This window comes from Rattus rattus, chromosome 4 (genome assembly GCF_011064425.1).
Source record: "Rattus rattus isolate New Zealand chromosome 4, Rrattus_CSIRO_v1, whole genome shotgun sequence".
In the NCBI taxonomy this organism is placed as follows: Eukaryota; Metazoa; Chordata; class Mammalia; order Rodentia; family Muridae; genus Rattus; species Rattus rattus.
This window is the reverse complement of record NC_046157.1, coordinates 136,286,689-136,313,331: the sequence shown is the minus strand read 5'-3', so window position 1 is coordinate 136,313,331 and position 26,643 is coordinate 136,286,689. Positions and strand designations below refer to the sequence as shown.

Below are 26,643 nucleotides of genomic sequence, written 5' to 3'. Positions count from 1 at the left end.
CTACAAATATAACTACATCTTTTTATTGTGTAGGTCTTAGTAAACAGAATTTTCCATTTCTAACTTTCTCAGGGTATTATGAACACCATTCGCTGCTTTGTTCCCCTGCCCTATGGGTTTCCATAATTTTCCACAGAGTGTCTCAAGATGGATTTTTCATGTCCAATGTGAGTTGAAGCCAGTGAACAGCCATGCCTGGCATCAGGTATGTTCTTATCCACATCAAACCCAGAGCCTTATTTGAATCTATCACTCCATAAAAGAAAATCATACACTCATTCACTCATCAAATAACAGATTCATACTTTCACTTCCAATAGTAAGTCATATCTTAAGATCTGATGATAAAATATGAATAGATTCTGGTTAAATAAAAACAAGTATGCATTTAAATGCATTGTTCTACTCAAAGGAAATCCTCAAGCCTGGCCTTTTGACAAACAAAATCAAACAAGTGAAATACCCAGGAGTGAATGGTGGACAATGTGTGTATTTTTAAGCTCGCCCTTCTGGTGAATGCTGGGAGTAGGGTATGAAGCTTGGAGAGATGGGGGAATCATGGAGGCTCTGGTAATTAGGGCAAAAGTAGGTGAATCAAACAGTGAGTCCTCAGAGACCTAAAGTCTTAGTAGAAGGATATCTGGAAAACCCCAACATCCTGCATTTGCTTTTCTGAGCAGCAGAGACTCCCTCTTGAAAGGGAAAACAACTAAACAGTGACAATCACCTCAGCATGTTTCTTTGAGAATTTCCAGCCATTCGGCTGACCTAATAAGGCAGTCAGTTAAGTTTATTTCATTTCAAACAACTAGAAAGTGACTTGGAAGTTACCTCAAGTTAATAGCATCCCACAATTTCCCTAGAATAAGGAATTATACTATGTGGGGAAAAAACGAAGTTAAATGCAAACTTAGTTCCTTGTTCTTCTCATACAAAAGAATCAACCAAGTATGGACACCCATGCTTGTCATGCACAGGAGTCAACCAAAGATGGGCATTCATGCTTTATACACACGAGGGCCAAACACTGATGGGCGTCCATTGTAAGGAAGTCAGTATGAGGATAGGTCATTTTTGTATTTTGGAAGCAACATGAGAATATCAGAAAGAAACATGAGAGAACCTTACACTTTAAAATGGACCTAAGAAATAAGTTTGGAGGAGTTATTACAATGGGCTGCAGACTCAAAGAACTAGAGAATTAAATATGAACAGGGGTTTAATGGGCATTATTTTCTGTGGTCTCAGACATATATACCAGATACTCTGATGAATATAGTAGATATTCCACAAGGAAAAAAAAAGAAAGGACATGAAAAATATTAGAAGACATAATTTGCTCCAAATGATGAAGCATTTTAATACATGTCATTGGATGTATACTGTTAACATTCTTTTTGTATACAACGAAGGTTGACATAAAGAAATCTACATCAAGTTTTAGAGACTAGTAAAAGTGAATGTCAAAAATAAATAGATTTTAAAAGTAAGAAGGGAGAAAAGAGTGATCACAGTTAGAAAGAGCACAAAGACTGAAGGCTGGGTTTTCACTATAGAAGCCAGAAGGCAGTTTAAAAAACAAAAACAAAAACTGAAAGACCAACAACAACAACAACAACAACATCAACAACAAACCACTAACATGTTTGGCTTGTTTTCAGCCTAACGTTAAATAGCCAGGAAAACTAGATGTCAAGAGAAAGGCATTTTCTGTGAAACAAAACAGCACTTTTGGTATGCCATCATTAAGAGAACAGGAAGGCATATTTCAGAAGAATAAAAAAGCCCCCCAGGGCAAGTCTGAGATCCATAGAACTGTGAGGAAAAAACGTTAAGTAATTAACAAATATTGCAGGTGTACATTACTAAAATTAATATGAAATTTGTGGGATCAAGAAATACCAAAATAAAGTAGAAAATCCTAAAATTATAAGAGAAGTAGAATTATACATATATATATCACATATGATATATATAAGAAAATTGAGATAAAACCTTAGGTAAATAAAAAGAGAGTCACTGAAAGTACTTCAAATAGAAAATATGATAAACACAAATTAAATATATTAACAATTATAGTAATTATAGATGTGCTAGAATATCAGAAATAATTTACATTGTATTAAAATAGAATGCAGCTACTTGTCGGGACAACACACACACACACACACACACACACACACACACACACACACATACACAAACATAAGGGCATGGAAAGTTTGAAAGTAAACAGATTCAGGAAAAGGCCCAGTGAGTTGGATCAGAATACAAAACTGCTTATAGCACAAGCCTGAGAACCTGCATTTGACTCCAGAACTCATGGTTAAGAAAACTGAATCCCAAAAGTTGCCTTGTGAATTTCAAACCTGTCTGTGGAATGTGTGCATGTGTGTGCACATGCATGAATACACATCTTGACACACTTTGCAAAAGACTGCATAAGGAAATAGATGAGAGAAGTGACAGGAACTGAGTTCTTATTGGGTGTTCCTTTTAGATGGTGCCATCAGGGAAGGTCTCTAAGAAAAGCATATTTGACTAGGGAACAGAATCAGAGGGAATCCATGTGACAAGGTAGGGGGGGCTCATTCTGAGAAGGAGTGAGATGAAGAGTCTTACTGAGAGAGAACAAGGAGAACAAGTAGTTTGCTGGAAAAATAAGGAGGTCAAGTACCGCTCGGAGGAGGAAGGAGGACATCGTTGTAGAGGAAGCATGCTTGTGGGACCCCAGGAAAGCATCCGGCTCATTTGAAGCAACTGAGGACCACTGTTTGACCCATGGTTTTCAGCTTCCCTTTCTCCTACATAGAGACCATGCCTACAGAATAGGGAACATGATGCTGGTCTAGTTAGGAGACTAAACTTTTGAATTCTTCAGGTCAGGTTGGTTTGGACAATGATGGGAAATATCCCATGGAGTCACTGTGACCTTCTGAGGCACAAATAGGCATACTCAAGGAAACAGTTTCCAGGCTGTTTCTGGAACTGGTATGGCTTTTGAAACCTACGTGGAGAGCAAGTGAGTGTTGGAACAGTTTTTTCTCTAATGTAATGTCCTGCTGTGAGGCAGCAAGCATGTGGGGAGCCATAGACCTTTCAATAAAAAGCCAGTGCTCAACTATACCAGTAGGAAAAGGAACCCAGTATATGTTATGGATTGTTCTAATGCTATCTATTTGTGTTAATTTTGCTCTCGAAATCACACAGGAACCCACAGGTCTATGCTGAGGGTCCATGCCCCCAGTTGGCTCTGATTGGGAAATAAAGTTGCCAGCAGCCAATGGCTGGGCAGGGAGACAGAGGCGGGACTTTTAAGATTTCTGGGCAAGAAACAGGAAAGAAAGAGAACAGCAGTACTGCCTTGCTGGGGAAGCTAGAATATTAGGCAGGAGAGCTACAGAAGACAGGGTAACAATCATGTTAGACCCGGGAGTGGGGGTGGGGTGCTGGTGGAGGGAAGTGGCCCCTGGAGGGTTGCCCAGCAGGGTCCAGGGCAGCAACGATGAAATATAGATTTATTAAGGAATATCAGAGGGGAGTGTGTGTTAGCAGCCTGGAGTTAGAGAGCAGCCTGGCAGTTGCACTGTTAAGGCATATTAAAAATGGGTGTGCATGTGTGTCTTTCATTCAGGAACTCCAGAGCATTGTGGTGGGTGACAAGGAAGCTTGCTGCCCCAGCCAGGAAAAATAGAGCAGATTGCCATATTAACACTTTAAGTATATTAGTCTTAGGTACCATGAAGTTCTCAGAGTGGAGGCACTGTTTTTTCAAACATGTTTCCAGAGCATAACACAGCTCATGAGAACATTAGTTATCTGACACAGTATATCAGGAAGTTCAGTATTTCTCAGTTTATCAATTTACACTGTCATTTGTTATCATTGCCATGCTCACATAGTGTTCTATACTGTTTCATTGTGTCAATTTCCCCTAAAATAGCATATGTGTGTGTGTGTTTTCATGCATATGTGCACATGTGTTCTCCTGTGTGTGCACATGTGAAAGACAGATGTATATTGAGGTTTTTATTTTGTTGTTGTTGTTTTGTTTTGTTTCTTTTGTCAGTTGCTTTTCTTTCTCCATCTTGTATGGTTGAGACTGGGTCTCCATGAGCCTATAGCTCACCGTTTTGGCCACACAGGTTTGCTAGCAATCCCAGTGCCTCTCAACACCCACCAGGGCTAGGGTTACAGGCAGGTAAAAGTGTATACATCTTTCTGTGTTTTTTGAGGATCCAGACTCAGGTCTTTATGCTTACAGAGCAAGCATTTTATCCGCTGAGCTATTTTTCCAGCCCCCAACATTCTTTTTGGTATAAAGACATTAATAGTTCTGTAGATGGAAAAACAGTATTTTCTTAATATGAATTAATACAAATGTACACCTTTAGAAGAGTAAAATATATTTCCTGGTATGAAGCACTTAAGATGAGTCTTGGATGGCCAGACTACTAAATCAACTGCTGGCTGTATTTTCTCTTGAGGCCTGTTAGTACAGGAAGTAAAACGGCTCCATCACCATTTTGAGGCCAATTTTTCTGAATGCCTTGACAATCCACTCACTAATGGTAAATCATGATATTTTTACAAAACTATCTGCCATATCATTATTATTATTATTTGCAGTTGTGGTTTTGTTTGCTTACTTTAAAATACATGCATTAAAAAATTGATTAATACAGGACTTGCATGAGGCAGGGCATTTTCAGTGGCTTGGTCTTACTTTGATGGAGAAAGTTTGTAAGTTGCTTTGTGAGGACTTATGGTTTCTGGTTAACTGTAAAGTATGGATGAATTTGCATTTACTTAGTTCAGAAGTAATCTAGATTGTTTAATGTTTTCTGTTTAATTTTGACATATTTACTATCAGCCTCTCTTATTGTTATATGTGCTTTTTATTGGATGCAGTTGGGCATCACAGACCTCTAAGAAAGATCCCTTTTATATACAGCACCACAAAGGCACACTATTAAATATATTACAAGGACTAAGTTCCTGCCCCCTGGGAGACCGAAATTGTCAGGGATTTTTAATATTCTCCAAGCATGTTTTTCATTATGGCTTCCCCCAACAATACCCAATAGGGGTGTCTCAGAGTTAGGCCTTTTTCCATTCTTTTTCTGCAAATACTTCTGACCCTACACAGGTTCCCTGTATAGTTTGGACTGAGAATTTCATCTTATTCCTAGAAACTGCTCTGTCCCCCTTTATGGTTGGTTCTCTGCATATCATGTGAAATCTGACTATTTGAACATTTCTTTTACAAGATTGAAAGAGTGGCACTCTATAGTGTTTTAGAATGCATACTATTGTATTTGTATTTCATTTCATTTCTTGGTACTCTGCTTCTAAAACACATTGGATATCTAAAATGGTAGGTCCTCCTGTATCATCATGAAGTGACAAACAACTTTTAGGATATTCTCTGCATGGTTGAAACTGTTACTCCTCATCCTAAATCTGGAAAGGAGGTGCTAAAGGCCGAGGTAATCATCAGTGGCCACTGAGGTGACCTGCTGTGCCTATGGAAGGAAAACACCCAGGCACAGCTGTTAAAGAACACTCAGACTGCCAGTCAGAAGCTCAAGGGCACAGGGAGCACATGGAGAGAGGCAGGGGGTCTCACCTCCCACGTACCAGTCTAAGCACCTCTCCCAATATGGCTTCTTTAACTGTGTCCTCTGTAATGTAAGTCAAATGCTTCTCTGTGTTCTATGAGCTTCTCTAAGAACTAGTCAAAGCTGATGAAAGACTTGTTAGAACCCTGCTGTACTGCTGGCTTGCCAGAAGAATAGGTTGTGGGGCAAGAAAGAGTAAAAAAGCTAAGAGACCAGAATATGGAGATACATGTAGCTGAACAAGATAAGTCCTAAGCTGTGAAGACGATGAGGGGATTGTGTAGATCAGAGAGTGATGCTGGCCAAAGATGGCCCTGGGACAGTATAGTCATAGCATGGTGATGTGGACTTAGCAAAAGTATCTATAGGTACAGGAACAAAAGTCTGAAGGAATCAGCATTCTTCCTTGAAATAGGTATGTTTGGATTCATCCTCATAAATAAGAGCTCACTTCAATTATGAAAGCCATGTATACATGCACACCCCGATTTCTCTAATAAAAAGTTGTAACTGTCGAGATAAATGCATAAGATTTATAAAACACAGTTTAAAGCACATCTTTTCCCATTATCAGCAGAGATGGGACTGTCCTGTGCCTGAGCTTGTTTTCCTAGTTTCCTGGCTGAACTTTAAATTTGAATTTCCAGTAGAATATGCTGCCTGTTTTCAGGTGAGCAAACCAAACTTTAAGACCTTGCGGGACTGCAGATATATGTATCTTCATTGGCTAATATGGAGAGAATAAACTTTTCATAGATGTTTGAGATACAAAGTTGCTAGTCCATAATCTTTCTGTGTCACTGGCGTTAGAGAGTCTTGGCTGCTTAGGCTTTGGACTTTTTCCCCCACGCTGATTTACACAGAAAATGCTTCATCTTTGAAGAGTGGTCTTAACTTTGAGCTTCCAATGTAAAAGTCCTAAAACAATTCAGTAGAGACTGGTGGGTTTCTGCTTCTTTCTATGTGTTCGTCACAGTGAACTGCTGCTGTTTGAAGCTAGGGGTGTAAAGTCCAAGGAATTCCGTTTGTAATGGCTCATTGCAAAGACTTTACTGAAAGCAGTCTCAAGCTAAACTTGAAAGAGTAAAGACAGATCAGTGCTCAAATGGAGGGACAAGGTTTATTACTATGGTTTGAAAGCGTAGTTTCCCCACACAACATGCAAACGCACATGCAGATAAAAACACTACTGTCCGCGGGGTAAGTGACCAGCTCGGAGCATGTTCCGCAGGCTGTTGCAGAGGTCGTGTAGAGATGGGTGAGGAGAGCTCACGAAGGTTTGACAGCAAACCCTCACCTGCCGCTTCTCAACTCCACTCGCCATCTTGAACCGCGTTCTTAATTGTGGGTGTTCCTCTGGCATTTAGAAATACATTTGGGATTGTTGGTTCCGAAGCACTGCTTGCTAAACATACAGGGCACAGTTCCCACAGCTAATGACGCCCGGACCTTCCACTGCCCTGAGGAACTTGACCCACCTGCCTGCCTTTATGGGATTATTTTTCACTTACTTAAACAATCCAATAACTTTGGAAACTCTAAAATGTCTAAATCAGCTTTTAAGACACAGTGCTTTTAAATTTTTTAAAATATGAATACTTTTAAACACAGTAAATTTTATTTTCAAAGATAGAATGTCAAATCCTGTATAATGAAAGGAACAGGATAATAAAATCTGCTTATAAGAATCTCATAATGTAGATCAATATATCAAGGTAAAGGGGAAAATTCATAAATAGACTCTATGAACAACTTCATTGGAGATTCAGGAATAATTTTTTCTGTGCATTTATGAGAGACAAAATACAGGATCAAAGTGAAAAGGTCACAGATGAACAGCTGATCATAAGTCTGCAAACTTCAAGCAAACTCCAGATTTCTTGTGCTTAGAAGCATATTCCACTCTAGGGGAGTTTGCTGATAGAATATTAAGAAAACATTACAAATTCTGTGCCAAATCCTTCCATCTTTTTACTGTTCATTCTGGGTTTGAGGAAAATAGAGAATTTGAAAGGTAATTGAGATCACCAAGCTGTGTCCACATTGGCAGAAATGAGGTCTACGTAGCGAGAGGCTCAGTTCTCTCCTTGAGGAGGTGGTAGCCCTTTGTGATATAATAGTCTTGAAGCCTTAGTCTACTCTTGGAAATAAACCTGTTGTGTGGGAAGAACCTTACAACCTCATGTTCTGTTACCCTCAAGTGGAGAACTGGAGATACAATTGCAAGTGCTAATGGATACTTTGCTTTGGTAAATGGCAGTCCATCTGCCATCCAGTGAATGTGGCATATCTTTGTTGGTATGGGTCTGTACCTGTATAATACATATTTAATATATTAATAAGAATTACATTTATATCATATATACTTATAATTTATATTACACAGAGTCTCACTGTGTGTTCCAGTGAGACTGGAACTCAAGGCAATTCTTCAGTTTCTACCTTGAGTACTGGAATTATATGCATGTCCAACCACACCCAGCTTCACATGTAAGTTTTCAGCTACCTATCCACTTTTTCAGTGACTAATACCCCAGTTCTTTCACAGGTTAGCTGTTGCCTGTGGACCGTGGGTTTGCCAACCCTATAAGGTCAGGATGTACTGACGTGACATCTCAGAATGTACACCATACACAACCCTAAAACCACCATACAAAGTCCCCACCCTTTCTGCCTACGTTTCCATTCATACCGCAGGTGACTCTTGCAAGCCACCTGCTACAGACACGTCCTAAGTCCACCTGTAATAACAGCCTCTTTCCTGTTTCTTTTTCTTCCACTTTTCTTCTCCCGCCTCATGGACACAGTTTAGAGTGTTTCATTAATAGAACCTGTAAAAACCAGTAAAAAACAGGTTTTCCTATATTCTCTAGATACACCTCCATTTTCTCTTGCCCTTTTAGAAAGATCATATATTTTCCTCTGAACTTTCTAGAAAGGTCACTTAAGCCTTTCTTGCCTCTTACTCATACTGGAGGTACTTCCTTGGGGGCTTAATCCTCCCCTGTCCTGCCCCTGACACAGCCTGCTAAACTAACTCCAGCCAATGTCACCCTTCAGTTTATATGCCTAGTGAAGACTGTAGCATTTTCCTACCTTGGGACCATTTCTCTTTGCACATTCCCTCTCCTCTTGCACGTGTGTGTGTGTGTGTGTGTGTGTGTGTGTGTGTGTGTGTGTGTGTGTATACACATATGTGTATCCTTGAATGTATGAACATAATACATGTTATACAGGTGGATGTGTGTGTTTTCATGTGTGAATCAAAGGTTGATCTTGAGTATCTTCTCCCCCATCTTTGTCTCTCTCTCTGTCTCTGTGTGTCTCTCTCTCTGTCTCTCTGTCTCTGTCTCTCTTTCTCTCTCTCTGTCTCTGCCTCTCTCTCTGTCTTTCTCTGTCTGTCTGTCTCTCTCTCTATCTCTGTCTCTCTCTCTCTGTCTCTCTCTCTCCCTCCCTCCCTCCCTCCCTTATTTTCGGAGGTGGGTGTCTCTCCTGGAACCCTAAACTTGCTGTTTTGGCTAAATTTAGCTAGTTTACCCCTAGGTGCCTTCATCTTTTCCTCTGAAGGACTAGTATTTCTGGTTGAGATTCAAGATGGGCTGCTGTGCCCATGTGGTTTTTACCTGAGTTCTAAGGAGCTAAATCTGGGTTCTCATGCTTTCATGACAAACACTTTATATACTGAGCCATATTCCCAGAACTAATTTTGCAAATTCTTGATCTCCTCTTTTATCAGACAGGGAAAGCCACGATAAAGATGACCATTCTGGTCATCAATGAGTCTCAAGTTGAGATTAATCTTTATTTTCTTTACCAGGCAGGTTAGGGCCAGTTCTCTTGGTAACTGCAGAACCATCATGGGTTGCCAAGCCCATCACTACTCCATCTTGTCAGTGCCAAGCTACGGAGATGCTGGTCAGCCTTTTCCGGGCTGGAAGCCTTGCAGGCACCCTGGAACTTCAGTGTGCTTGCCCCTGCCTTTCTCCCGCCTCTCACACATGCCTTCTCGAGCCTTTCCATGGCTGTTAAATTGCTGTTCAATTTCAGGCTCATCTTGAAATTCTCCTGCCTCTTGGTCTTAATTGAAGTCTAGCTCACCACTTAGAATCTTGCCTCCCTTTAGCCCTCTCAAATCAAGTTTCTCACTTCAACTGTGATGACTGGCGTTGACCGGTGGCTCGGCGTCTTCCTCATTTCTCATTTCCACCTTCCATGCCCCATTCCTCTACCACTGTGTGCAGTCCGTCTCCTTCACAGTTGCTTTCAGATTGAAACACTCCACCTCTTCCCATCTATCCTGCCCCCCACCCCAGCCACTTAACAGAAGTCTTTAGCATTTAACTTATAGATTTCCTTCTTTCTCTCAACTAGCTCTATCTTATTACTTTCACTGTGAAAGGTGTATAGCACAGGAAGCTACTGATCCACAGAGGATTAGAGGTGCATAAATGGTACCTGGTCCTAACTCATGCTTTGATGCTAAACCTGTGTGGCTGAAATCAGAAAGGCGCAGGCTGCCCGCATATGCGTGATTAAGAGGCAAATGTTTACTTTTGCTTTTCTTATGCATCATAGTGGAAGGAATAGGTGACTGACAATGCACACAGGCACACAGAATGTTTCATGCAACTATAGGTTTCCTTTAAAATAAAGGCATATCTCAAGACATTATTACCTATTTCTCTCTTCTTTCTATTTCTAATCACTTAAATATACATGCTCTACATTATGTCTTCCTTATTGTTTTCCAAGTATCTATAGCCATCTGAATATAAAAATAATGCCCTTTCCTCCTTAAACCTCTGCAGAGCAGGTGTGATAAAATTAAATACATGTTTGCCTGAGCAGGGGTTTCCATGAATGAATTCCTGCCTACTCTCTTGACTAGAATTCTGTTGTCCTTCCTGTGTCCACTCTAAAGTGCCTATAATTTCTTGCATACACCTTAGTGCTTTCTATTCACATATCCCTTGGTGACTTAACTTGTCGACCTGTTTCTAAATCTTCCTGTTATCTTGAGCTTCTGTGATCTCCTACAGAAGCATACCTAACAGCCATTCCCTATGCCAAAGAACCCAAGTGCTACTCCTCTGTGGTATTTCTTTAACAAGAATGCACTGAACTCATGTCTAACTGGTGTTTAAACCTAGAGATGGTTTCTCTAAGGCAGAATGATGTCTTATTTCCCTTGGTATTTCTAGCACAGAGAGAAGAATGAAAATGTCCTCTATAGGCTCATGTATCTGAACACTTGGCCCTCATTGGTAGTTTTGTTTGAGGAGGGGTTATAGACCCTATGGGGGCAAACCTTTGCTGGAAACAGTATATCAGTAGGGATGGGGTTTGAGAGTTCATAGCATGACCTTACCTTCTGCTTGTTCTTGCTGCTTCCTGTGTGCAGATGTAATGTGATCCCCCAGCTTCCTACTCTCACGTAGACTATGCCTTTTCTGTGATTATGGATTCTAGCTCTGGAACCATAAGTCGAAATAAACTCATGTATTCGTAATTTGTTTTGGGTCATAGCATTTATTACAGCAACGAAAGTTAACTAACTCAGAGACGTTGAATATACATGAAGAGGATCAATTTATTTTGAAATTTAATTCGTAAGAATACCCATATTTACTTAGGAAATTTAGAGATGCCTAGACCTGCTTTATATTTAAATCATATGAAAAGGACTGGTTGAAAATATTTGTTTCTAATTCTGTTTGATTCATCAAACTTTAGAGGCTACAGTATTCAGTAATCATTTATAGCATGGAGAATGCTGCTTCATAATCAAGTGTGTGGGTGATATATATGTTGCTAATTTTCTGATGATAACTTCCTAACCCTTTTTAAATGTAAACCAGAGATGGACACAGAGGGAAGTGTATATGTTTGTTGTATCCAGCACTATACTTAACTAACAGAAGGGCTGATGAGAGATGGCAAGATTCTCAGCACATGAGCAGATATCTACCCTGTGTTCCCTTAGCTAAGAACAGGATTGAGGGTCAAACCCTACAACCACTGACACTGGATTTTTATTTCCTCATCCACAGAATTCACAAAAGGTCATGAATAGCAGGAACCCAACTGGAAGATTCAAACCTGAGAAACTGCTGAGGTTTGACATATTGTTCAAATAATACATGTTAATTTCAATTCTGTAAAAAATGGAAATAAAGACAAACTTATGAAGCCCCACTGAGTAATTGTTCTTTGTAGTGAAGTTGCAGTCTAACTTCCTTTCACTTTTAAAGGCTTTCATTTATTTACTGTCATTTTTCGTTTGAAACAAGACCTCACTATGTAGCTCATGGTGGCCTGAAACTTATTTGTAGTCAAGGCTGGATTTGAACTCGTGTTCTTCCAACCACTGTGCCCTGAGATTATAGGCTTGTACAACATATCCATCTTCAAAGCTCAATTCTTTTACAAAGAACCAGAAACTTCTTAGGTTACACTTGAAAAAGATCTATGTCTGAAGATTATTCTCATTGCTAAAGTAACAATTTCCATATTAACTTTTGAGCTTTGGAACAAGAATATATATCATATATTTTAATATAATTTATAGTCAATGCACATACATTTTCTCTTTCCTGTATCTCTCAATTTGAGCCACTCATTCATACACATATAAACTTACACATTTTCATAAGAGGAAACAAAGGTAAAATAATTACATTTAGATGTCCCTCATCTTCATGAGATTATTACAGTCTGGAGTAGCTGTTTCCTTTTAAGCTACACAAGTTTACAAAAGGTCAATGATGTCTTCCCATTAGAATGGGATCTGAGAAACTATATTCTCCATTATTTTCAGTTCTTGGGTCTATAGGGTGTTAGGAACATTCTAAGAAAACACGATCTTTACTATAGCACAATATCTAGGTTCATTTCCTAAGACAACAGTGACCATCTGGCAGAGCAAGTTTAAATGCCCAAAGGTTTAATTTCTATACCAATCAACCGTGCCAGCATATCAACTGAACTTCATGGCATGCAAAGACCCACCTCAGTTGCTAATAAGCATGTGTTTCTTAACTGATAAACTTGATTCAAAGACGGTCTGCACTTACTGCTCTCCATTGCTTTCACAGACTTGCCTGCTTTACAGCTATATAGACAGGTGTTTGAGAATATAAGAAATTAAAGCAAAAATCGGAAAGCTTTTTAGTCCATTTTGCTAATTAATATGTCAGAGCTCGTAAAGAAGAACTCCCTGGCTCTCTTAGTACTGCATCATCTTAAAGAGCTGGGTCAGCAAAGATCTCTGCAGACAGTCAATACATATTAAAACAGCTCCAAGCAGTAAATCAAAACAACAGAAGAAGACGACGACACAGTAGGAAAAAAAGGAAGCAAAATATATAAGTCCTTTCAAACAAGTACAAGAGGAGCACTGAACTATTGGTTGAGGTTTAGTATAAAACAGGGAAAGCAAGAAATACATAGATCTCAGATACCCTTTATTGCTCTGAGCATAATAAAAAATAAAGCAAAAATTTTAAATATCAAGCACTAAGTTAATTTTACTTTCTCTGAGCTCTAAGATTTCTTCAGATCACAGAAGTCATCTTAAAACTGGTTATTCAATACCAAGTGGCCATTACCAAACTCATATATGTATAAGTAACTTGATATAGGCTGAGTGGGTTATAGTTGTATTTCTAGAAAGACACACACACACACACACACACACACACACACACACACACACACACACTATAAAGAATTAAAGAAAGTGGGGGCCATAAATTTGAAAGCGTAACAGGGAGGTAATAGAAGGGGATAATAATATAATAATGTTTTAATTGCAAAAAAATAGTAAAATCACTTTTCTTATTTAAATATATTTTTCTGCCTTGCATTTCTAGTGTGTGAACATTGTTCAATTCCTGAGATATAGGAAGAAAGATGTTAAATTATTTTTCAAGGTTCACTAGAACTTGTGTTGTTTTTTTAAAGGAACCAAACAAAAGCTATTTTATTTCTAATTTCCCTGAGTGGGCCTTACCATTCTGTAGACATAAAGACCTTCCTTACATGGAGACTATCCCAAAATATTTAAAACCACACTACGGTAATGATGGGATGGAATGTGGTTGTTATGGGAATCTCAAGAATAATGTGTTGATTCCAGAAGGGGTGAAGGGAGCCACCATTTTGAGCCAGAAATTACAGAAAGATTTATCTTACCTGGGCCTTTGATATGATTTTAGCCCCGAAGCATCAACCACTTAAAGATTAAGCCAAGGAAAAGGTGCCAAAAATCTTGTCACAAAATTGGGATGCACCCAAGCCAGACCAGCAGATGGAAGTTGGCACAGAGTGGCTCTATACTCACTAAGTAGCTGACTCAGAAGAAAGCTTAACTCGGATGAATTTATTAAATGTTGAATATCCTCCCAAATAAGATGGATGGTAGATTTAAGTCAGCAGATACAATTTAATTTACTTTAACTTCCTGATAGTCTTGGATAATGTTAGAGCTGTCCACATTTCTGGAATTAAAGAGAAAGCTGCTCCTCCTAGCCAAAAAGATGTTGATCTATTACTCAAGTATTCCAAAGATAGGATTTCGGGAAGAAAAAGAATCGTATTTCAAGAAAGCTTTAAGGGATCATTTGAACATTGGCAGAAGTATGATCATGATCCTTATAAGATAAAATATAACATAACCACAGACAATAACCTACAGAGTGCCCATAGAAGTTTGATATTATAGATTTATTTTCTATTTACTATTTATCAGTCTATCTATCTATATCTTTTTATATATCTATCCATCCATCCATCTATCCATCCACATATATAACTATAATCCATCAATCTCTGTGTCTATGTACCTATTTATATCTCTATCTTTATCTACCTATGTATTTATGTATATATGTATCGATCTATCCATCTATCATCTATCGTTATCTCTATTTATGTATCTATGTACCTATCTATAGATCTATGTCTCTGTCAGTCTGTCTGTCTGTCTTTGTCATTACCTGTCTGACTACATATAATCTCTTTATCTGTTGTAAATTTTTGAGTGACAACAGAAAGAAGTTGTCAGAATTAAAGGAACACTTACTCCTTTGTTGCTATCAAATCACCACCACCGCCATTACCAACATCCGATGAGAAATCCTCCTACATCAGTGGTTTCTCCACCTTTTAAATGGTTGCTGCAACCATTTAAAATACAGTTCCTCAGGTTGTGGTGAATGCCAACCATAAAATTTTTGCTCATTGCTATTTCATAACTGTAATTTTCTACTGTTATGAATCATAATGTAAATATCTGATACATGGGATATCTGATATGCAACCTCCACTAAGGTTAAGAACTCCTGCTGTAAATGAATACAGAATACATATGGAGTTGAGTTTTCATGTGAGAGATGAATGCCTGAAGAAAATCATATTTAAGGTTACTTTTCAAAAACACACATGTGGAAAACTGGTAGAGGCACAGTCTTGGAACCTGAACATTCGTTGTCCACATCTTTTTCCTCCAGTGATGATGCTCTGCACTGTCTCACAACTCTCTCCTATGCTGTATAGGACACACCTTTTCTCTGTCACGCATCACTATATAATTATATGTGTTTTCACCCTCTTCACTTACGTCACGTTTGCTGTAAAGTTATCAAATATCTTACCTCCCTTAATCTCTCATTGGTTGATGCCTCACAGCTCATATTGAATCAAGCTGAGTCAGGTATAATCAAATTGACTTTTTTTGCATATAGATTCCACAGGTGTCCAACAATAAACTACAGGATATACTGAAATATCATATCTAAATATCTAAATATCATATATTTAGAAGGTCTCAAGATATAGGAACAATGATAGTTGGAGTGGTGATACATTAGAAACAAATCTTTATATCATTTAGTGTAATTTAACACTGTGCTTCATACAGAATAAAGCTTGCTAGTACGAATCCCATCTGCTGCCTGAGGTAAAGTTGTCATGTGGACTGCCAGCTATGAAATTCTGCCAATTTTGAATTTTTTAAAAATCTGCAAGGTTATTATTTCAAGTTGTGTAGAGTAGTTCTTCATAAATATTTATTCCACATTAGATAAAAGCCAACATTTTTATTATAGCAATAAGCTAAGATGATATTCTCAGCTAAAAGAGTGACAGTAACTTTTGATTACCAGCAAGAAGTGATTTTTTTTTGAAAGCTAAAATTAAACTAAGGTTGGAATTTGTGGAAATAATCAGAAAGCTTATTATTTGCTCATTTTCACAAGTCCAATTTGTAAACATTCTTAATAAGCCACTATGTGTTTTTTATTCATACTATCTAACTACTTGGACTCTTCATTAGGAAGAAAGGGAGAAGCCGAAGAGTATGAACCACCTGTTCCCTTTTGCAGTCACTAGAAAATCTAGAGAAGGAGACAAAGAAAAAGATATAATCTTGCCTGCCCTGGAACCTGACAAACTTAAAAGACATCAAGGCCACTTCCTGCTGGAAAACAATTGTCACACAAACACAGCAATGGGGGAGAATTCTGCTTCAGCACTGGAGGAATGCCAGCCACCGGAGCCCTCTACAGAGTGAGTCAGTGGATAGTTTTCTACAAAATGAAGCACCCCTAGTGTTTGGTAGTTTATGAAGGGAAGGGAAGGCTTGGGATTGGTCCAAAAAGATGCCTCATCAGGACAAAGACCTAGGTGACTAAGACCTAGGTGAGCATGGGAGCTCATTCCTGAGGAATGAGCACAGTCTCTGTGCACAGTCCCTGCTGGTGACAGGCAACATTGCCCATGTGTGTTTATAATTGTTTTTCTGAGAAATGACCATATCTTTCTTTGATATTCTCTGCCCCCCAGTTTTAATTTAAAATTGATGTAGGAAAAATTTCCAAACTTCCTTAGCTTTCCTTCTCAACTTTTTTTTGATTCTTGAGAGTGTTCATCTAGCATAGAGGTTTAAGACTTGGGTTTTATGGTGATTTGGAAACCTTTCTTCTCTCAAAAATTTTGAGTCAGCATGCATTATGCCATTATGCACAAAGCCAAACGATAATTCATCTTTGTGGAAGACAGAGACATCTCATGTATTAATTAGAAAGCCTTTCACTGGCTGGTGCTCAGAAACAGGATCCAAATGCCACCAGTGACTTCCAGGAAGAGAAAGCCAGTTACAAGGAGCGTCTTACCTGACCTGCGATCAGCCAGTGACTGGACTTTGCTTTCGTCTGGCACTGACGAAGAGAAAGAAAAGAGACAAGGATTAGACCTGCTTGTAAATCCGACCTTTTAAAACAATAAATTAATATAGGTTCACAACAAATTAAATCTTTTACTGGCAAAGATTTGAGACTTGTTTTCTTCCAGCCTATCCTGGGGTGCCTCAATTTTATCCACAGACATTTTATAGTCAACTATGAAGAGCTATGTTTATTAGGTCGTCTATGAGTGTGACGCTTATTAAAAAATGTCATTACTTGTAGTTCTTTTAACTGGGCTCTTTCTTTGATGTCTGTAAGAGAAGAATTAAATTCAATGTCCTAGGGACATGTAACAGATAATAGAGCTCCTTAAGCAGTAAAGAATAAATATGTACATATTCAAGACTCAAGGAGTAGGCTTCTATATCTGGTCAAAATAGGAAAAAAAGGAAAGATCTATATTTTCCTAATAAAGAGAGGATAAAATTTGTAATAATAGAATTCAATGAAGTAGACATTAGGTCACAAAGGACAGACTTGTAAGGATGGAAAACAAATATAGTCAATGCCATGACAGCCCTAGCTTCCAGTCTAGACAGCTTCCTGGAGATCATTCAGGAAGATGATACAGGACAGAATCCAGTGATGTTCCTTGCAATAAAGGATGCTACATGATATTCAGGGAAGCTAATGCATATGGAGTTTATAAAGCACGGGACCAGCTTACAATTTTTCTCTCATATCATCAGAGACACTCCCCTCCCCCCCACACCCCTAAGACCTAGAAAACCAATGCTGAATAGAAAGAAAACATTTGAAGCTCACACAGAGATGAAAATGATGCTCATTCCCATTAGTTGAAGTGGCAAGCAGTCAGTTCACTTAAAAATGATGATGGGTCATGCATAAAGAGTGTGGAAGAATTAGGTCAAAATTTACACAGCTGTCAAGCAATGGAAAAAAAACTCTGAAAAGGCTCAGCTAGTAAAGCTGTAAAATATAGAAATAAACTGTATGTATGATAAAACTCAAGAAGGATGACGAAAATGGGGATGCTTCACTCCTTCTTTAAAAGGGGAACAAGAATACCCTTGGGAGGGGATAGGGAGGCAAAGTTTAGAACAGAGGCAGAAGGAACACCCGTGCAGAGCCTGCCCCACATGTGGCCCATACATATACAGCCACCCAATTAGACAAGATGGATGAAGCAAAGAAGTGCAGGTCGACGGGAAACCGATGTAGATCTCTCCTGAGAGACACAGTCAGAATACAGCAAACACATAGGCGAATGCCAGCAGCAAACCACTGAACTGAGAACGGGACCCCCGTTGAAGGAATCAGAGAAAGAACTGGAAGAGCTTGAAGGGGCTCGAGACCCCATATGTACAACAATGCCAACTAACCAGAGCTTCCAGGGACTAAGCCACTACCCAAAGACTATACATGGACTGACCCTGGGCTCCAACCTCATAGGTAGCAATGAATAGCTTAGTAAGAGCACCAGTGGACGGGGAAGCCCTTGGTCCTGCCAAGACTGAACCCCCAGTGAACGTGATTGTTGGGGGGAGGGCAGTAATTGGGGGAGGATGGGGAGGGGAACATCCACATAGAAGGGGAGAGGGAGGGGCTAGGGGATATTGGCCTGGAAACCGGGAAAGGGAATAACATTTGAAATGTAAATAAGAAATACCCAATTTGGGTTGAGGATTTAGCTCAGTGGTAGAGCGCTTGCCTAGCAAGCCCAAGGCCCTGTTCAGTCCTCAGCTCCGGAAAAAAAAAAAAAAAAAAAAAAAAAAAAAAAAAAAAAAGAAATGCAATTTAATAAAGATGAAAAACAGAAAAAAAAAGAAAATCAAAAAAGAACTGTATGTATGAACTAATAGTTAAATGTTAAAATAAGTTTGCACACAAAATTTTCCCTCAAAGGACTTGGTGACACTGCAGGTAAATTTTATCAAACATTTAAATGAATAATATGGATTCTCTAAAGCCCTACTAGATAGAAAACACAGAAAAGATTCCCACTGTGTCACAGAGGGTTATCGTTAAATTGATATTAATATCAGGAAAAGACAGTATATGAAAACCACTAATCAATATGTCCTGTGAACACATTCTTAAACAACTCTCTGAGGATGACCACATCAGAACTCAACACCCCTTTTCCTTTATGTACCATTTACCAATGTCCATGCTGGTCCATAAACCTCTGCTGTCAAGGGTTGACAGAAGGGAAGAGAAGCTTGAAAACCAGGAAGCCCACCTCCATGTTGACTAAGGAGTCTGACTCTTCCCTCTGCCCACAGTTTCAGCTACATTTAACATATGGTCACAGTCCCATGCATAACTGGCCACTCCCCTGCCGTCCTTTCCTGGCTATCTCTTTATGTTGGAGCTAACAGCACTGCTTGCCTATGATCCTGTTCTCAACTGTGTAAGATCTCGTCACACTTTTAGTTGCATTAACAGTTTAGTCGTAAGTCCAATAATATTTATCAGGTACTGACAGGCAAGTTTTTTCCTTCTTGTCCCACAAACTATACACAGTGGAATCTAAAGTATAAGTAGAAAAATACTATAAATCAAATCTCCTGATAATTTTAATAACAATAGTAGCTGGTATTACTAAGCACTTGAAACACACAGATTCTACATGTTTTAAATCTATTTAATCATTTTAATCTTCACAATACTCTGAGAAGGCAAGCATTACAGTCTCCGAGTCTCATATAAAGGCAGTGGCTTGCTTCTCATCAGCAGAAGCCAGAGGTAAAATGACAGTCTTAGCTGCTCCCTTGTGTAAGTGACAATCACAGATTTGTTAGCTGAGGAATTTTAAGGACAAACAATGATACAAATTACATACAAGAAAACATTTTAAACAATTATATACTAGAAATACAGCATTCTTTTTATTTGAATTTATGATATTAGATAGAAATCTGGGCTACGTAAGAGGTCCATCGATGTAATTTTAGAACACTGGAGACAGAGAAAGGATTATTTGGATAAGTTTAAGCCTGCCTTGGGCTACATAGCAAGATTCTATAAAAAATGAAATTTCTGCAGACCAATATAAATGATGTTGGCTATAATTTTATAATGATACATTTTACAATATAAATATATAAAATTATATACTATGCAGATATTATACTATACATCTATAGTATTTATTTGTGATTATATAATATATTATTTAAAACTAAAAATATATAAAATATGTTTTTATAAGTGGCTTGGCTCAAGGTATGGCATTGTTGGAGGAAGTGTGCCCCAGTGGGGTGGACTTTGAGACCCTTCCCCTAGCTTCCTGAAGACAATCTGCTCCTGGCTTCCTTTGAATGAAGATGGAGAACTCTCAGCAACATTTGCAGCACCATGCCTGCCTGAATGCTGCCATACGTCCTCCTGTAGTGATACTGGACAGAACCTGTGACCTGTGAGCCAGCCCTAGGTAAATGTTGTCCTTAGAAGAGTTGCCTTGGTCATGGTATCTGTTCACAGCAGTAAAACCCTAAGACAATAATTAAATTTATAATCTAGCATGCTGGAAACTTAAAATTCAAATGTATTCAACCTAAATTATTTATTCTCACTTAACACGAGAGAAGTCATTCTGAGAGTTAGGAACCTGGCTCGGAAACTTAAGTCGCACTGTTTCAAGTTTCAGACATATTTCCGTAAGTAACCTGAAAGTCATTTTAACTTTGAGCGCTTCAGCTCACTACCGTAACGTGAGTGAGAGGCTTGCGTCCCACCGGTGTGTGGTGAAGACGTAAGGACGTGTGAGGTAAGTACATGTACTGGTGGGTGCATGTTAAGCGCTTGGAAGATCGCTCGGTGGGCACTTAGAAAACCTTAGCTATGGTCATTATTAACGAGAAACTTCACAGAGAAGCAGAAACATGAGTGGCAGGAACTGAACGGTGACTCGACTACCACCGTTAGTGTGGAAAAGACTAACCGCCCATTAACTCCTGTTTCGCTCATGCTAAGAACAGGGGGACAAGCAGCACACAGGAAATTATGGGAGATTAAAAAAATCATTCAAATTACTCAGCCAACTTCTAGGTAAGGCTTTGAAAAGCGAGGTTGTGAGTGAGAGTTGTGACGGGTGGATTTGGTAGCCATGGCATTGGTGACTGTACAGAGATAAAGACTAACTGAGAATACATCAGACTTCAGCAGAGCAGTGTGGGCGTTTCTGTGCTATCTGAACGATGCACTTTGGATGCAGTGTATACGACTCACTTAGCCTCTGGAAGACGTACACTGAAAACACAGTTGAGCAAAGGGTTGCTTCGGCCTAGTTTGTCTTTTTGGGTTTTTCGTTTTAAATCTAAATTTTGCAAATTACCTAGTCACACTAGGTTTTACAAGGAACTTTTAAACTTTTTGGCTGAATAATGTCTTTTATTCCCAGTGGGAATACTTATCATTATCTTAATTGACAAGTTGAAATTCTTTGGAACACTGAAATAAACTATTTTAAAAAACAGTGTGGAAAATCCAAATGGATGACAGGCACAAAAATTAGGGGTCTTTCTCCAAAATACTCTCTGACACAGATGCCTATCTTTAGTATCAACGGCAAATGAACAAACATAATGGAAAAGAGAGGGTGCGGTAATGACTTAATTAATAGAACACATTTTATTTAAAAGGTTAAATTTGGAACAATCATCTTTTATGCACATGCTTAGTGCTGGGAAGTAATTTAAATAACAGTGGCAAATGAGAAAATGAGGTAAAATTACACACACCACCAATTTTTTAAATGGCAAGTATTATAATTAATACCCAACTTCCTTTATAACCCACATCACCTTAGAGCGACTATTAGTTATCTCTTGGGGCTGGAGTGTAAGTATAGTTGTTTCATTGCATTATACTGAGATAGTGCAGAGACTGAAATGGTAGCAACATGACTCACGATAGGTTTGTACTTTTAAATCAAAGGCTTGTGTAAGAAACAGAAAACTAAGTGGGCCTCACATGAGGAAGGTCATGGGACGGGGAGCTGATGGAGGAAGACCTGTATGGTTTTTCATTCTGGTTCTGATGGAAGGTTGCTTTACATTGCTTCCTAAGTTTCTGGAGTTCATTGCATTAGCTTCCTTAACCTTCGATGTTACTCAAGGACTGCAACTATTTGCTCTTGGGTATATTCGAGGAATATTCTAGCAAATGAAGGGATGAATAAAATGTTGAGTCCTTTTGAAGATGTAATTCAAAGGCCTTTTTACTACCACCACTGTTCTCATTGTAGCCATTATTAAAAGCTAGGAGCGATCACGAAGTTGGTTTGGTTTTTTTTTTTTTTTTAGATTTCTCTGGCTTTATTTAGCTAATGAGATTTCTATGCTAACCTATTTCCTGACACTCAACACAAGATTGATGGGCACTATTTGGCTTGATTGCCACAGGTGCTTAATAAAGAGGACATTATTTGGTTTGGATGTTTGCTAATTTCCTGCTGTGTCCTCGCACTTGCATAGGGATCAGGGGGAACGCAGCAGCCATGATGGTCCATGTTTCTAATTCTTGTTAAGTCTTTGAAGTCTAAGTCTATGGAGAGTGCCCAACCACCAAGGACACCTATTTTAAGAAAGCACAAACACACAGCATTTTTCTTTTCACTTAATTTCCAACAGGTTCATTGCTAGAATTCAGAGAACAAAAATATGGAGGGGAAAAAAAAATCTATGATCAAGATGGCATTCTCCAAACTTGTTAGCAGCAGACATTAAAGTGCACATAATATGCGTGCATGTTGCTCCCAGTAGGGTGCATTTTTATTAATACAGTGCTTGCTTAAAGTGTTTTATTCTTTTGTCAAGCCTTCTTACACACTTCAAATGCCTTCTCACTAGGGGAAAACAATCCCCTTGCTTATTGATAGCATTTGACACGCATTCTATAACATAAGTGACTATTAGGGACTTCACTTGCTTAATAAAAATTTGCAGAACAGTGGCAGATTTGGTGAGTTAATGGGCCCCATATGCTCTTCCGAGCTGACAGGATATGGTATATTGCTAACACACACAAATCTCTTCAGATAAAAATTACCGCCAGCTACACTTATTCTTTTTGAGAATACCAACAGCATGTCTTGAATGGAAGTATGCAAATGTGTTCAGATTCCTACTCCTTCATAGAGAGATACTTTGAGGCAAAATATGTTGTGGTGCTGGCTTTTTATACAGATAGCCTGGCTTCGCTTACTTTTTTATCTTAATATCTTTAACATAATTGAGACAACAATCCTGAAGCTGTTGTCTGCAATAGTGAAGTTCTTTCTTCAAATGAGGCTATAAATACTACTCTTTAGATCATTTCTAGAGTAGCAAGGAATTCCTTTGTGGTTAATAAATTTGTTTCCAAGAGTTGTCCCTTCAGAACTTAAAATTGATGTAATTGCCAATATTAGGAATCAATTTTCTTCTCCTTTAGCAGATCAATTTCTGTGCCAGTGATGGATTTCCAGAATTTCTAAGGAATGTAAACCTGATTCTAGTTGTAAATTAAGTTCCCTTCTCAGCAACCATGAACTATTACTGCCTTAATTTATAGTGTTTTCTATGTCAGTGACGATTTGGCATATCGTCTATCTGAACAGACTTTCCTGAGTTTTCAGCACTTTGGACTTTTAATGTTTTGAAAAGTTACTCCATGTCCTAAAATATACACACAAACACACACTTACACAAGTACACACACACTTATATACACACACATACACATGCACATTACACTGCACATATACACATACATGCACACTCATATATATACATAAATACACATATATGCCCACACACACACACACACACACACACACACACACACACACAAACTAAAACAAGGTTTTTGCTGAAAAGGAGATTATAGAGCCAGCATGAGATGCCCATGGTTGTCACACCATCTCTTAGAAGCATACCAAAACAGAGAACTCCAATTCGAATACATTCCTGTTCAGACAATACGTTAGTCAGAGCTTGGCAGACCAAGTTTCTCTTCCAATATCATGCTGTATTGTTACGCCATGGTGACACAGGATAAAAACAGAGGCTCATATCCCTCAGTCATATCAGACTCTCCATATGTTCTTAACTCTTCAGTGGGATCTTCAAATAGTCTTTTTCCCTCCATAAACTTTAGAAATTTTAAACCATTTGATGAAAAACTTAATTTTCATTATGTTTTTTAACTCATTAAAAAATATCAGGAAAAAAACCTCTTTTAAATTAGGTAGTTTTGAATTGATTCAATACACACTAGTTTTCTCAAAATAATCAGAGGATGGCACTTGTGGCTCAATACAGAAACTCAAATGTGCCATACAATAAACTGTGTTTAAGAAGGAGGAGGAGAGTGCTTTAGGAACATTGGGAAGCCGGAAAGACACAGGGTTCGTAAAGCCAATGCAGGCTTTATATGGGTGGACACTGCACCTAAGGAGCTCACAGATGAATCTTAGCACACAGGGAGTAGACAGCATGGAAAGGAGGAGGCACTCAAGCTTGAAGCTTGCCCAAGCTTGGATTGTGTTGCTGATACAGAGGAAGATGGGAACTGATTACTAAGTTGGGTTTTTTATTGTTGTTGTTTTTGTTAAATAATGAATCCATAGGTAAAATGTAAATCATTCTTCATAGGATGAAGCTGGGTGAAAAGCACAAACTCATTGTCACAGAACCATAATGCGGATACATTCTGTGAAATTCTTATGGCAGGTCTTATCGCCACTTCTGCCTGTATCCGCCAACGAACTCCAAAGGGATGCCAATCGGCCTTGCAACTTGCTACATCAGTAGGATGCACAAATAGTGCCTGGTCTCAGATGCATACTACAGTAAAATTCACCCCCCCTTACTTGACGAATAGGCTTTAAACACTATGTCTACTTCTTCAAGTTGAGTTCGGGGACAAAAATAATTGGCAGTTACCTTACCGTTAGTTGTGTATCTAATTCACACTAAACTATAAATACCTTTAATAGGTAAGATGTCCTGTTTCTCCAATATCAAGAATCAGGCCTAGAATTTTATATGTACTCATGAACATTTACTTAGTGAGGGAAATACTTGTAATAACAAAGAAATGGCAGCATTTTGGATTTACCCACTCATCAAACGCTTGTAAACTAATGAAGCAATTGGTAAATGCGGTATATTCATTCTCTCACTCCCTCTCTCTACACACACACACACACACACACACACACACACACACACACACACACACACACACACACCATAATGCAGATACATTCTGTGAAATTCTTATGGCACAATCTGCAGACAAACTTCTGGCAAGGAAGGGTAGGAGAAGATGATTGGATCTAATTCTGGTATGAATTGCACTAGGCCAAAACAGGATAGAACTGTTTAGAATAAACATAAATTCTTATATGTCCTGTAGTGAATGAAGAATTACAGAAAAGTGAATGATTGGTAAGCTGGGCACACACTTGTCTTTCTCTAGAGCGGAGTCTGATGTGACTGGTCCCTGGGGCCCTGGCTCCTATATTTGGCTTATTGGCACTAATCACACTTGTTTGTCACAGGATATGACACTTGAAATAGCAGTTCTCTCTGCTTATAGAAAATAGCACATTATACTTCCAACACACTATATTTCTAAAACTCCGAAGCCTTGGTACAATAAACTTTCCTTTCAATATGCAAATGTCAGAATTTTCTCAAGCTGTGCAGAATAAATAAATGCTTCTCTGTTACAGGATATCCAGAAACACACAACAAAAACAGTAGGCTTAAAATTTGCTTTTATTAAATGTGGGAGAATTTAAAAAATTATGATATACATGTAGCAATAAAGTAAAGGAAAAGTCCATGTATCAACTCTGTTATTATTTTTTGATTTGTGCTTATTATTTTATGGTGGCTGTCATTTTTTACTTTTTTATATTTGAGATTATAATATAATTACATTTCTTCCTTTCCTCCTCCCAAGTCCTCCTACAAGGCTTCCTTGGTTTTTCAAATGTGCAGTTTCTCTCTCTGTGTGTGTCTCTGTGTCTCTGTCTGTCTCTGTGTCTCTGTCTGTCTCTGTCTCTCTCTCTCTCTGTGTGTCTCTGTCTGTGTCTCTGTCTGTCTCTCTCTCTCCCTCTCTCTCTCTCTCTCATTCACACACCATGGAATACTGGAATACATGTTGTTTTGTTTTGTTTTATTTTGTTTTGTTTTGTGTTTTAAGCTTCATAGTTGTTGTCTAGGTATCCAGCCTTTCTACCCTGGTCAGAGTTGAACACAATATTGAATTTTGCGTTTTTGTGGTCTTTTGCTTATATATAGTTATACCATATGTTTGGATTCATATTGCTCATTAGATAATGTAGTTTTTTTCTGAAGTCACTGGTATAATTATATTTTTTTTATATTTTATCCTGTTGTAGGTGACTTACCTTAAAAGACTAATACTGCATTCCTTGGTTAACCCCACCTAGTCACGGTACGCTATTCTTTTTTAGATATATTGTTGGCTGCAATTTTTCAAAATTGTAAAATGGGTTCTGTGGCAATTCATGAAGGCTGTGAGTTTATTGCACTCTTTTTATTTATTTAATTTTACAGTGTCTGTATCTTATAGTTGTATCCTAGAAAAGTTGGCTGCAGGAACCGAGCTAAGGAAGTGTCCTCCTCCTCTACTGATCTGAGGTTTCTTCAGAATTGCCATCAGTCTAGCAGGCATTTGACTTCACAGGAAGCCATCAGGCCTGGAGGCTCCATGAGGGAACCCAGTCCGACAGAATCACATTCTTCAAGAGTTACAGAGCTATTCAGATTCCTGATGTCTCCTCGTGGATGCCTGAT

The 26,643-nt window shown here is 38.6% G+C and overlaps 1 protein-coding gene across 1 annotated transcript in view; it reads right to left on the bottom strand.

The window, feature by feature from the left end:
• Pard3b (par-3 family cell polarity regulator beta) overlaps positions 1 to 26,643 on the bottom strand; it is a 986,886-nt gene that overhangs the window by 338,346 nt on the left and 621,897 nt on the right. Inside the window, 1 exon segment of the mRNA XM_032901196.1 lies at positions 16,793 to 16,837. Within this exon segment, the coding sequence (XP_032757087.1) occupies positions 16,793 to 16,837 (45 nt within the window).